Source organism: Athene cunicularia (genome assembly GCF_003259725.1).
Source record: "Athene cunicularia isolate RWA chromosome 2 unlocalized genomic scaffold, athCun1 chr2_part1, whole genome shotgun sequence".
Taxonomy (NCBI): Eukaryota; Metazoa; Chordata; class Aves; order Strigiformes; family Strigidae; genus Athene; species Athene cunicularia.
In genome coordinates this window covers 31,695,061-31,707,361 of record NW_020799095.1, presented here as the reverse complement: position 1 = coordinate 31,707,361, position 12,301 = coordinate 31,695,061, and the positions used below count along the sequence as shown (strand labels likewise).

The window sequence follows — 12,301 nt, the reverse complement described above, 5'->3', positions numbered from 1 at the left end:
GTTGTACAAGTAAAACCCACTGGTGACATTCACATCACGAAAATGGAAGAAGGGTAAATATTTTCCATATTTTCACAAAGGATAAATGTCTGCTTAATCTTTGATATTTTGTGGCAGACTAAGATGTATCTCAGCATATATATTTTACTTCAAGATTATTTATTTTAAAGGTATAAAATAGAGTTTTAAAGTTTATGCATTGCACATTCTGTATCATATCGAATTAGGGAATACAACCCAGGTGACAAATGCTGGAGGAGAATGTCAGTGCAGGATTGGGGGTTAAACATACAGAGGACATGTTCAGAGGTTTCTATAGGCTCCACAGGTGAATGTTAGAGGAAGTTCACGCTGGTTTTTGGTCTAGGATGTGCACTGGCTTTACACAGAATATAGATGAAAAGATGGTCTCCTACTGATTTTCCTTAAGTTTTATACCACCAGTGACTACTTTATGTAACTAATATTAAATTTTCCAAAGGAAACGCTTTTGAATTGGCACCTAACATCAGTCTAATTTTGTCCCAAAGCACTCTGTGTGCAAGATGCCAATGAGTTCTAACTATAGGTATCAGTAATGTTATAAAATAAGTTGCAATTTTGGAAAAAAAAAAAAAAAAAAGTATCTTTGAATATTTTGTTGTTGTTGTCATCGTCTTTTCTTCCTTCCTGGTTTTTTTTTGAGAGCGAGTTAGGAGGCAAGGGGTTCAGATCTTTGCCAAGGACTCAAATACTGTGTCTGAGGATTTGCTTTCATTGCAAATGACAAGCACCTCCCTACATCAATAACATACATCAGCCAAGTGTCCACTCTAACAGAAATCAGGATAGCTCCCAAACTGGTTGGAAAATAGCCACTTTGGTACAACAGCAGAAAGTATAATGCTTCTGTTGTCCAAATTAGCCTTTCTCCAAGCCACCACACCACATCACATGAGTCAGTGTTAGCTGGGGCATCTCTGGAAGGTGAGCCACTTTTGCCTGCCTTACTCCACCTCATTCCTGCTCCCAAAAAGCCCATGGAAGTCCACTACCAGCTCTGATTACTGAATAACTTTGTTCTCTGATAAAACCCTTTTATGTCTTCACAAGTTAATCCTTTGTTACAACAGTTCCCTCTGCGTAAAAAAGGAACACTTCATAATGGGAAGTTACCAGCTGTAGAACATAAATGGCCAGTTCAAGTCATCAGTGCTAGTTATCTAATACATGTAGACTTACATACACATTTATATCTATATATACACATGTATGTATATATGGGTATATAGATAAAGCATACATATATGTATGAGCACACACAGATATAAACACAGGTCCAGATCCACACACATTTAAAATCCTGTATTTTACTGAACTCAAGAATAACTAAGAGCCCTAAGACTTGTATAAACCTGCATCAGTAATGCCTCCCTTGAAGACATTTTACATGTTTAATTTTAGAAAAATAAAAAAATTTTAAAAAGATAACCCAAACAAAAATCTCTAGACAGATTCTACATTGAGATGGAATTGAAATGGGAAATATACATCAATCATTTAGAGTAGAAAAGATAAAATTATGGAAATTATCCCCAAAATAGATATTACAGATGCAAAAATCTCAGCATTTACCTTAAGGTGATTACAAACATTTCAGCTACCTTTAACAATGGCCTGTATACTGAAATCCTATATTCCCCTCTATTTTTGAATCAGTATATGTCTTTTTACTTAAAAGAGAATGTTAACCACTTAAAAAACCAGCATTCAGACAGTTGGACCAGCTCCTGAGAAACGTGAAGGTCTGGATTACAGCATATTGTCTCAGATGTTGGCAAAACTAAACCAGACCCTATAAACCTCAAAAAAGTTAATGAACCCAGTCATCTGTGTCTTAACTGGAAATTGCTTAGAGTGACCAGCAGCATCTACCTCTGTCTAACATCAGTGAAAGTGCTCGCCTTTGTGCCAGCAGCCTGCAAAGGCATACCTTAATTCCTCCTTTCCCAGGGTCCAGCAGTCACACTCTCTCCCCACCAGTGACAGAGAGCATCCCTGAAGCCACTTCTCATCTTCCTGTACAACTCCCACGACTTTCCACAGCCTCTGCTGATCCCCACGCCAGCATCTGGCCCAACACCCAGACCCCCCAGTCAGCACTGCCCAAGCCAGAGCGAGGGCTGGCCTGAGCACACTTACTCTGCAGCTTGGCTCAGCAGCCACAGGTCAGAGATAGCATGAGGCTGTCACCACAAACAAGTGGCCAGCAACAGACATATCACGGTTTGGGAAGCTCTGCTGTAAGCTCTTCAGTGCCAGCCATGCAGCAGAGGCTGACAGCTAACAGGCTGTATCTGCCACACGGACTCGAGAGAGGAGGAGCAGAAAAATGTCCAGACAAGGATTTAAGATGCACACAAGTGTTTGTACCTGGCTTACAACGCTTAATTTGGTTAAAATATTCCAACACTTCTTTTAATAAAGAACTGACTTAGTTTTACAAAAGGTAACACTTGTATTGTTGCCCTTTATACAGTAATTTGACCATGCACATAAAGTCAGAGCAAAGATTTCTCATCAAGGAAGTGAGCAGGTGCTTGTGGAAACAGCAGGAGAGAGCAGGCAGAAGAGCTATGCTTGTTCTCAGGACTTTTTCTCAGTATTGTCTCTCCATTCCTCAGAGACAATTTATCTCTTCCTGCTGATTATCTGAAGAACATGGGGATACTAAAGGATCTATCTACAGTTAGGTATCCAAATTTAGGCTGTGTTAATATCCCTTCACTTCTTTTTTCTACTCACACCCAAAAAGCGGAAGAGGAAAGGATACTTACGAAACAGATTTGATCACTCTGTAATCACAGTATGAATGGGAGATGACAGATGTTTTTTTAATTAGAGAGGGTACTATTTCTGGAGCATTTGATTCCAGGTTACATGAGATCCTACCGGACTAAACAATTCCGGCTCACGAACAATGCAGCCCAACAGTGAGAATGGATAAATTGTTCAGGCAAATAACCAACAAAACGATGGACATTAGTGTAGAACAAGTATATACACTTAAATTGAAGACAAAATAGATCACGAATATAAACAAGAAAGAAGTATAGGTCACAGACAGCAGTATAAAGGGGGCTGCTTTACAATGTTACAGTTCTAAGAAAATGCAGCAGAAATTAATGAAGAAAATTAAGAAAAAGGTATCTGTAACCTGATTCGAGCAGATCCAGCAATGCAGAACTTGCCTGCAGCTAAGCAACAACCAGGTTTGCAACTATACTTTTGCATCAACAACTCATTTATCTCCAGCTAGACTACAGTGCCAGCTCCCATGTAATCCCAGAAACTCTGACATGCAACATTAGCTATCTAAATTATAACATACAATGGAAGTATTCTAAAACAAAATGGCAAATGAGACGAAATCAATGGAAAAAATATTACCATACACATCTAGCATAAAGTACTACCCTATGTTGCTATGGCTTTGGGTGCTGTTCAGTGCCACAATATTCTTGTAATTGAGAGAAAATAGAGTCTCCATGATAGAACAAGCTGACATAATATAAGGACACACATCAAGGTGATGGGCACTTCTGGTCTGTTGAAAATGCTACTGCAGCTTAAGTAGACATACCTTAACTAACTTTGCAGCTGCCTGCTAGCAGCATGGGGTCATTCAGAGACTGTGAAACCAGTCTGAGAGTGAATAAATACTTAAATAACTAGTCTTGGCACACTGCACTGCATAATTACATCTGGCAATCTTTTTCATGCCTTCAGCCTTGCAGGGATATGTAGGCATTATCCCAGCCTGCTACATGTTTCAAAGCTGTGGTTCTCAACCCATGCACGAAGGCAATGCATTACACTTAAGACATTGCATTATTACTCACAGTCACAAGCCATCACCACTATTACAGCACACATCCAGAAAGTAAAATACAACAACTTATTGCCTAAGAGCCAGCAAAGGCACATCTGGAATCAAAATTTCAGTGGTTCAGCACCTTAATGTAAAAATTATTTAAATGGCATTTTAAACTAGGAATATGGATATTTCAATTATTAACAAACTCCTAAAAGGATGCTAGCAGTAGAGCATTAGGTGGAGTACAAAGCAGAGCTAGAAAGAATTGAGATTTCCTATTATGGACACAATTACTGACCTCTGGAAGGCCAAGATCTGACTTTGACAGCCATTTAAGAAACTTCAGGACCAAAGGCTGTTGAGAACAATCCTTAACAGAGATCAAAGAGCATAGATAAGGCTGTCCCTTAATCACAGGTGAGACACAGAACCTGGATTACTAACTGGCCCTTTCAGTACCCAATGCGTACCCAATAACTGGAAAAAAAATTAATTCATTTTCCAAAATGCTGGAAGTATTCTATAAATCTCATTTGAAAAATGTCTCTGCATAAGGAGTTCTAAAGACATGGGAGAAAAAAAACAAAGCAGCAAAAGGTAAAAAATTGAAGAGACTAAAGAGAAGAAAGAAGTTACTCTTGTGGAAGATAAGAAAGAGGTTTACAGACCACTCTGACTCACTATATTTCAATCAAAAACTAGTTTAGAACATATGATGTGCTTGAAGCAAAATAAATCAACAGAACATTTGAATAGATTTTACCAGCACTGGAGAGGGCCAAATATCATTATTGAAGTTCCCTTTCTTATGCAGAAACTTTAGCTTGTTTAGTACCAAATTTAAAGGTCTCACTAATACTTGTAGCTCACACTTTGACCTCATCCCTCTCGGTGCAATATTTTAAACTAAAATAAAAAAGCTTTTTCCTGTGGAAATTACAATTCTTAAAATATTAATACTAAAAGCAATTAATGTCATTGGGCTTTATATTTATTTTTTGGCTTGTGAATGCTTAAGATTTGTGTTTTTATGAAAACAGGAAAATCAGTAAAATACGAGGACAAGCCCTTAGATTTGGGCACTGTTAGCATGCCCTACTCACCCACAACATGGGTCCTCTTTGTCCTAGAAACAGCCACATGCTATAGTCTATGAGGCTACCAAGGAAATCCTCAATACCTTGAAATACTTTTTTCTATTTCAAAAAACAAATAAACAAAACAAAACCTCATGTTGCTGCATTTTCATTGCTAAACTGTTCTAACCACGAACATTTCATCTCAGCTTCAAGCTTAACAGCTTCAATTGAAGATTTTTTTCCCTTGGGATTAGCTGCTGGCCTGCAGGTAGCCTTATCAATTGCCTCGTAATTTTGTGTCCCTGGACTACTCCAAACATGTGCCTGTGGCCCCACCTTCCATACAGTAAATCACATGCCAAAGTGAGTCAGCAAAATATGCTTAACCATTTTTCAGAAAACCAATGCTTCTATTAAATAAATAAACACATAGAAATGGCCAGAATGTGTATTTTCTTATAAGCTTTTTTGGTTTTATTTTCCCTATTTGGATACATATCAGATATGCATATTATAATCTGACTTCATGTTACACAAACACTTAGAATCCATCAAAATTCAGATTTAGAAATCTTAAAATCCTCCTAACAATTTGCCATTGTGTGCTTTATTACTATATTTTTCTCTTCAGTGTAAGGTGTATTCCCTAGCTGTAAGGAAGGAAAATGGATGTCATTAAACTGTTTTCATTAAGTGCGTGACACAGTTCAACAGTTTTTTATCTACCCTTAATTCACTATCATTTTCCCTCCACTGCTGTATTACTCATGTATGTCATCCTCTTCTAATTCCTGTGACAAATACAATGGTAATGACTTTATTTAGGATCAACACTTCCACTCACAGTATTAAAAGGTGAAAAGTTAAAGCAGCTGCATCACTTGGCTCTGCCTGAAGCCGGTCAGGGTGCAGGCGAGGCAGCAATGGAGAGCAGGCAGCAAAACGCACTGCCTGCAGGAAATAGATCTGGGTACACACAGGAGCCAGCCAGCACCAACAGAAGGTACCGCTGCATTAATTTTACCGTGTTTCAGGGAGGTGAAGGGCTAAATCACCAATAAAGGAAGAAAAGCACACCCTGTCATATTTTAGATCTACTGGGTTAGGTTTCATTTATGTCTTTTTAAGCACTTATTTCAAATGTAAGCACCAAATCCATATAATATTTTATTTAATATTATTAATTTAAATATTACACTAGACTAAATATTACACTACTATAGCCACTAAATAAAGTCATTTCCATATATTACAGCCTGGAAAGATTTTTAATGTTTGACTCTAGAAACAAAACTACTAATGTTCCGGCTTTAACCCATTCTAAAGCATGAATGATTTAAATAATTAATTTTGCATTTTCTATATGACTAGAATTACCCATTGTTATAGCAGGTTGATTTTGGCAGTGCCTTTGCTACTTTGACTGTTCACAAGCTGTCTTACAGTCTCAGACAGTGTCAGACCAAGAGACTGTATCTCCTGCCAGCTGGAGTGAGAACATTGCTTTGATGTATAGAAATACAGTTTTAAAAAGTCAGGGTCTGCTAGCAGTTTCTGTACAAACTACAATGGCAGCTGTGCTAGAGGTCATGAATATTACATAAGGGCTGTCCATGCATTCAAGCCAGCATCAGTAAGCCAAATTCCCATAGCAACACTCACATAGATTTACTCATCGTTAAGAGGTGCATCAGTTCAGCAGCAAGTACTGTACTGCTACCCTGATTAGTTGGCAAGATATTATTACTTCAACTCTTCTTTTAAAGATTGTGCATTTACTGATAAAATTCAACACTTCACCTGAATTTCAGGGCAGCGTTTATCACCTTTTCTAGGAGCAAAGAAATCTCAAACTAGAAAAAAGCAACCCTGATAAAAGTGAAACTCCTGATCACAATCAGTAACATCTCTAAGATACAAAGTGAATAGGGAAGAAGTGGGCTGCTTCTGTCAAGTTTCTGCTATACTGATCCCAGGGCAGCAGGACCTGACTTCAAAGAGATGTTCAGGATCTCTTGGCAAGTTCCAGCATCTCATTAAAAAGCTGCTTTAGCAGCTCTTATTAAATATCAGTCAACAATTACATTTTTCAAGAGAAAAATTCTTTGGCTTCCCTGTTCAAGCTTTCTGGCCTGATCAAGCTGTCTGCTTGTGAAGTATCATACTGCATTATTTATGGAGCTGGCCCTCACCATACGATCAGGTGCATAGCTCAATGATCTGGACTCCTCAATTTCTGAAGAACCCTTGTAAAACAGGCGACATAAATGGGCAGAGGAAAAGCTGGCAGAGGAAAAGGAGTCAGAATGGGAGACAGAATGGAGATAGGGAAATAAAGAACAAAGAAAAATGGAGGAGGGGAATTGGAGAGAAAGTGAGAGACATGTAGATCAGGTAGATCTGAGGCGGGATCTCAACAGTGTATTTAAATATTTAAATATGAGAAATGAAAAAGGACCACAGATCTTGGAAAACAGTGATACACCAAGATCTGGCAGACAGCATACAAAAAAGAAAAACTGGAACAACGTGATAAACAAGTGATAACAAATAAGATGAGCATGATTTTTACAGGTGCAATAGCACTTAAAGACACACCACAGGTGAAAGAAAAACAAGCCCATACCCTTTCACTGCTAAAACCCTCACAGTCCTAAATGCATCTGGTCGAAAATATATAAACACACAGCAAGAACCCAAAGCTCATTTAGTATTTCCTACTAAACTGTCACTATCTGCCAGGAGTATGGAGATAGAAGGAGAAATCTTTACAAGTCCCAGAGCATATTACTCACGGGGTCATTTAACACGCAAACTGTAAAGAAAGCCAGTGAAGTCTGCAGGCAAAAAAGACCTTTGTAACAGATTCTCCCTATTTACATGTGACTTGTAAGGTCCAATGCTTCACTGAAGGAGGAGGAATAGGATGCTTGATGTCGGATTTCTAGAACTGCAAGTTTTCAGTGCCATAGCGATCCATGGGCAAACTTCCACAAACATCTTCAGTAAGAACTCAAAGCTTTTACCCTATACACTGCAAATAATAACTCCAATCAGAGAAAAAAAAAATGTATACAGTTAAATAAAATTATTCTGAAATATGCAAGTCAATCAAGCACCTTTTACGGAAAACTGATTCAAAGTGATTTTTCCTGGAAAATGAATTTTCTACTGTTGTCAGGAAAATCTTTGCAAGAGGACTTATGCTCTATGTTAAAACAGTAATGGATGATACGGCAGCCCTTTAAAGCTGAACATTGTACTAGTCTGTGACATGAAGTAACACCTTACCTTTGCTTTTTCCAGCTGTGCCTGGGCCTGTCGCTCTGCCTCTCTCCGCACTGCTTCCCTGTCTTCTTCCAGAGATACATCTGAATCAGATGGACGGCTGGTGTAGGAGTCCGCCGAACCCTGCACAATAGAAGGAAAAATAATGTCACAGGTTGTTTGAGTGTTAAAAATAATAGTAGAAGTGGGAATGCACCTTGCCTTTTCTCTTACTTCTGTATACCTGAGAGTAGCTGTCCAAAAGTGAAAGTCACTTAGAAAAATTATGTCTAGGTAAATGTTTTCTTCTGGACACTTCCCAAAAGTGCAGGTGTCTTCCCCAGTGTTTTATTTCCTGCACCAGCCCCCTGCATTTATTTATGTGCTTTTCAGCAAGCAGAGCCAGTTGCTCTGTACAGTTACAGCAGTGGTGCAGTGCAGGGCTGAAGGACACACAGCAGCTTCAAGGATGGCTCCATAAAAATTAAAACTCTAAACAGTGACAGCATTAGCAAGAAAATAGACTTTTTATAATCAAAATGTAAATTCAGTATCAATAATTGCCATTACATGATATCATTACTAACATATTCAACATCTGCTATCCATTTTTATTTTAGGGCAACCTCTTTACCTGACACACTTTCCCCATCAGAACTGCAAATGGCTCATATCCATCTCTGCCCTTCAGCAAAACATGCAAATGACCACAAATCAACTTCCAACTAATAAAATCCGTCTGGACTCAACACATGTCCCCATATCACCACAACAGAAGCAGCCACAATGCCAGAACAGCTCTATAAATAATGACAGCTATGCTTTCCCTCTGCATCTCCCTGCATACAAAATAGACTTCTGCTAATTCAATCAGAATGAAAACAACTGTCCTCTCTTCACCATCTATTTTTCTCTCTCTCTCTGCAATACATATAATATATGCTGATAATGAAAACATAGGGCTTACACAGATATCAGAATTCTTCAGTCGTCCTCCTTTGGCTCTTTTCAGAAGCCTGATCCAGGTGGCCTTCATTAGCCAGACAGCTCAGTTATTGTCCGCAGCTGCAGCGCCCGGCACTGATCTCATAAAACATGTGCACACTGAGCACCGCAGAATCACTGCTCCTTTCCTATCCATGCTCTGCTGTGAGAGCCTTCCTTCTCTTCCCTCTGCCTTTCAAGCTTGCAGCCTCCCTGTTTTGGAGTATTCTACTGCAATTAAATTCTCAAATTTTCTCATGCCAGTAAAAAAAAAAAAATAAAAAAAAATTAAAAAATCGAAAAAATCCACACCACCTCCAGAAATCTCAACTTGAATGATAAAAATGTAAAATAAACCAGACTTCAGGTAAATGTCGTGAGAGAGCTTCAGTTGATCATAAACTGAGATCGATCACAGAAAAATAACCTAGGGCTTTTTCCTTTCTGTTCTGGGGGGCGGATTTGGCTGTTAAAAATAGTGCTTATAAGAGAACCTTTTAAAATCCTGTGCAAAATGTATTCAGTGACATTTGGGAGTGCAAAGTTCATTTCATCTCTTCCTAGATTGGCTGGGGGTGGGGTAACAGGCTGTTCATATCACTGGGCATGCTCCATATGTGCAGCCTTTTACGCAGATGCTCACATCACACTGGGTTGTTAGCCTATGCCAAATTGCCATTTTACATCTCAAGGGTAAACAGCTGGAAAAAGCAAGGTCCCTGTGAAACTGGAGGAACTGGTACAGCATCTCATTCCTGTCATATATGTCTGCTGCGAGCCATGTTTCCCTTGGATGCTCGGTTCTGTCACACAGCGCTTCCCTCCGCTGCAAAGTGCTGAGCTCTGCTCTGAGCTCTCTTACAAAAAACGTAAATCCAAAAATATGCCTGTTGAGCAGGAATTTAACCTCCTAGTTACCGCTTATATTTTTCTGACGTTAGCAGAGGAAAGAAGCAGAGAATAACTGCAACACACCGTTTAACACATAAATATTAGATCCTAATATGGCAAAAGCCAAACAAAACATTGAATTTCTTCTATATTCTATATTTCAGAGTCACTCTCTATCCTTTCATAAACTGACATGGAAAAAAAAAAAAAAAGGCATGGTTATCTAGGGCATTTATGATTCAGACGGACATGCAACAGTCTAGTTGTAAAATATCACTGTAGCTGACTGCAGCGCCTGACTTCAATATAAATTCAGTTACAAGATAAATAGAGAATAGAGATTACAGCTGAGAACAGTGGTCATGCATGTGTTGTAGTATGTCAGCAGGTCCTAGGTAGGACTGAATCGTGCCACGTTTATGTCTGCCTAACAACGAACTTGCCCAATCACAGGTGATGCAGCAACCTACATTTAACCACTGTGAGAGCAAACAATAGTTGTCACCAAACTGACAGTTTAAAATAAAGGTAAATTTTAACTTTTCATATTTTTTTTTTTTTTCGTGAAGCCTATAATAGTTACAGCATAGAGTTTAATAAGATGTTTTGAACTGACATAAAGAAAATTATTTTCCATGGGATGTTTTGCTTACAGGAGTCCAAATACATCTCCCATGTTAGAGTGATCTTAAAATGCTTACTGAGCTAAAAGAAAAGGAGCAGAAAAAAGAAAACGCACTCAAATTTTTCTTGAATTTTTTGAAAAATCTTGTCCAGTAGGAAAATATCTAGAGGCCCTATAACCTCCCCACAGGGCCCTGTAACCTCCCCCGAGCCTTTCAAATTTGACTGTTCTTTAAAATTTCCCTTTGTCACAACTTCTGACACAGTTCCTCAATGGAAACAGTGGCACAACACAAGCAGCAACAAGGGGACAGAAGTTTAGTGTAGTGTTTAAATCCCAATAGGTTTACAAAACAGTGACCTGAGGTCAAAACCATTGACACTATCACAGCATTAATGAAAGACTGTGGTGAGCTTTCCCCACCCCCCCCAAAAGCCTCAGCCCCCAGGACACTAGGGTCCCTCAAAACTCAACCCCCTTCAGAAAGACCATGTCCAAACCCCCTTCCCCACCAGCACTGCAGTTCCTCGGTGCCACTCTGCCACCAAATGAGGCACGGTGTCATAAACCACCCTCAAAGCAACACTACCTTTAAATAAGAGAAAACCAAACAAACCAGACATTAAACCTGACACAACAATTGCACAATGGACAGTGTGGCTGTTAGCTTTCTACAGCACTTCCATGGTGAATACATCATATTTTCCACTGCCCAAGTGTCATGGCACCACCTTTACTATCATTCATTCTGCTGCCGAGAAGGGATACTGCCTAGCTGGTCTTCACCCTATAAAAAAAAAATAAATCATGAAGCACAGAAATATTTCCTGTTTCCCCAAAGGAGGTAAAATGGCTTCTGGGTCAGGCCAGAATTGCTAAAATTGGAATTTTATCTTCCAGGCCACAGAGTTCATTTACAGTGCTGGTCATGTCTTGTGTTGGCCACAGTCCCAACACATATCCAAAAAAATCACAATGATTCAATTTATTTTAATTATATTGACAAATCACATGAATCAAACTCAACATTACATTTATTTTCCCAGTGGGACAGACATGGTCATGTAAATTTACCATGGAAAGCAGAAGTTGTGAGCTTCTTTACTCCTTAAACATGGAAAAAAAACTCAAAGCCTGACATCAAGGCAACCCAGGAAAAAGGGGAGCATACAATTACAATGAATTCATTTTATAAACTACTGAGTATTTTTATATGAGCTAAGAATGTATTCAACCCCTTTAAGATGTAAAAAAATTCAAACTTAGATAAGAACTATGATGAAAGTGCAGTGGAAATACTTTGCCTATGCAAGGAAAATAGGACCAAGTGGATGTTCATGGTCATTTGTGACAGCTAAGAAAACTGTTCCCTCCCTGAGTTACATGAGTTTTTGCTTGCTCTGAAGAACAGTACAGAACTTTTCCCAAGAACCTTCTGGAATTCAGCCTTTCTGAGATTCTGCAGGTCGCCATCTCCTTCCACTGCAATAAGGAAGACCTTCAGTAATATATGTTACTGTAGCCCCCAATTCCTCATCTTTCATAGGAAACTAATAAAAGTGAAATAAGTCATGTTAATAATTACCCTATTCCCCCCCC

The 12,301-nt window shown here is 38.9% G+C and overlaps 1 protein-coding gene across 7 annotated transcripts in view; it reads right to left on the bottom strand.

Moving 5' to 3' along the window:
- The window catches only part of CACNB2 (calcium voltage-gated channel auxiliary subunit beta 2), a 168,471-nt gene that overhangs the window by 83,160 nt on the left and 73,010 nt on the right, over positions 1 to 12,301 (bottom strand). For 6 of the 7 annotated variants that reach the window (XR_003397751.1, XM_026842333.1, XM_026842327.1 and 3 more), the window contains exon 2: positions 8,227 to 8,346. Coding sequence is in view for 6 of the 7 variants with exons in the window: in XM_026842333.1 (XP_026698134.1) it covers positions 8,227 to 8,346 (120 nt within the window). In the remaining variant the exon portion in view is untranslated. Of the gene's footprint in view, positions 1 to 8,226; positions 8,347 to 9,169; positions 9,705 to 12,301 lie in introns of those variants that run through there. The other variant, XM_026842328.1, reaches the window with a different exon arrangement.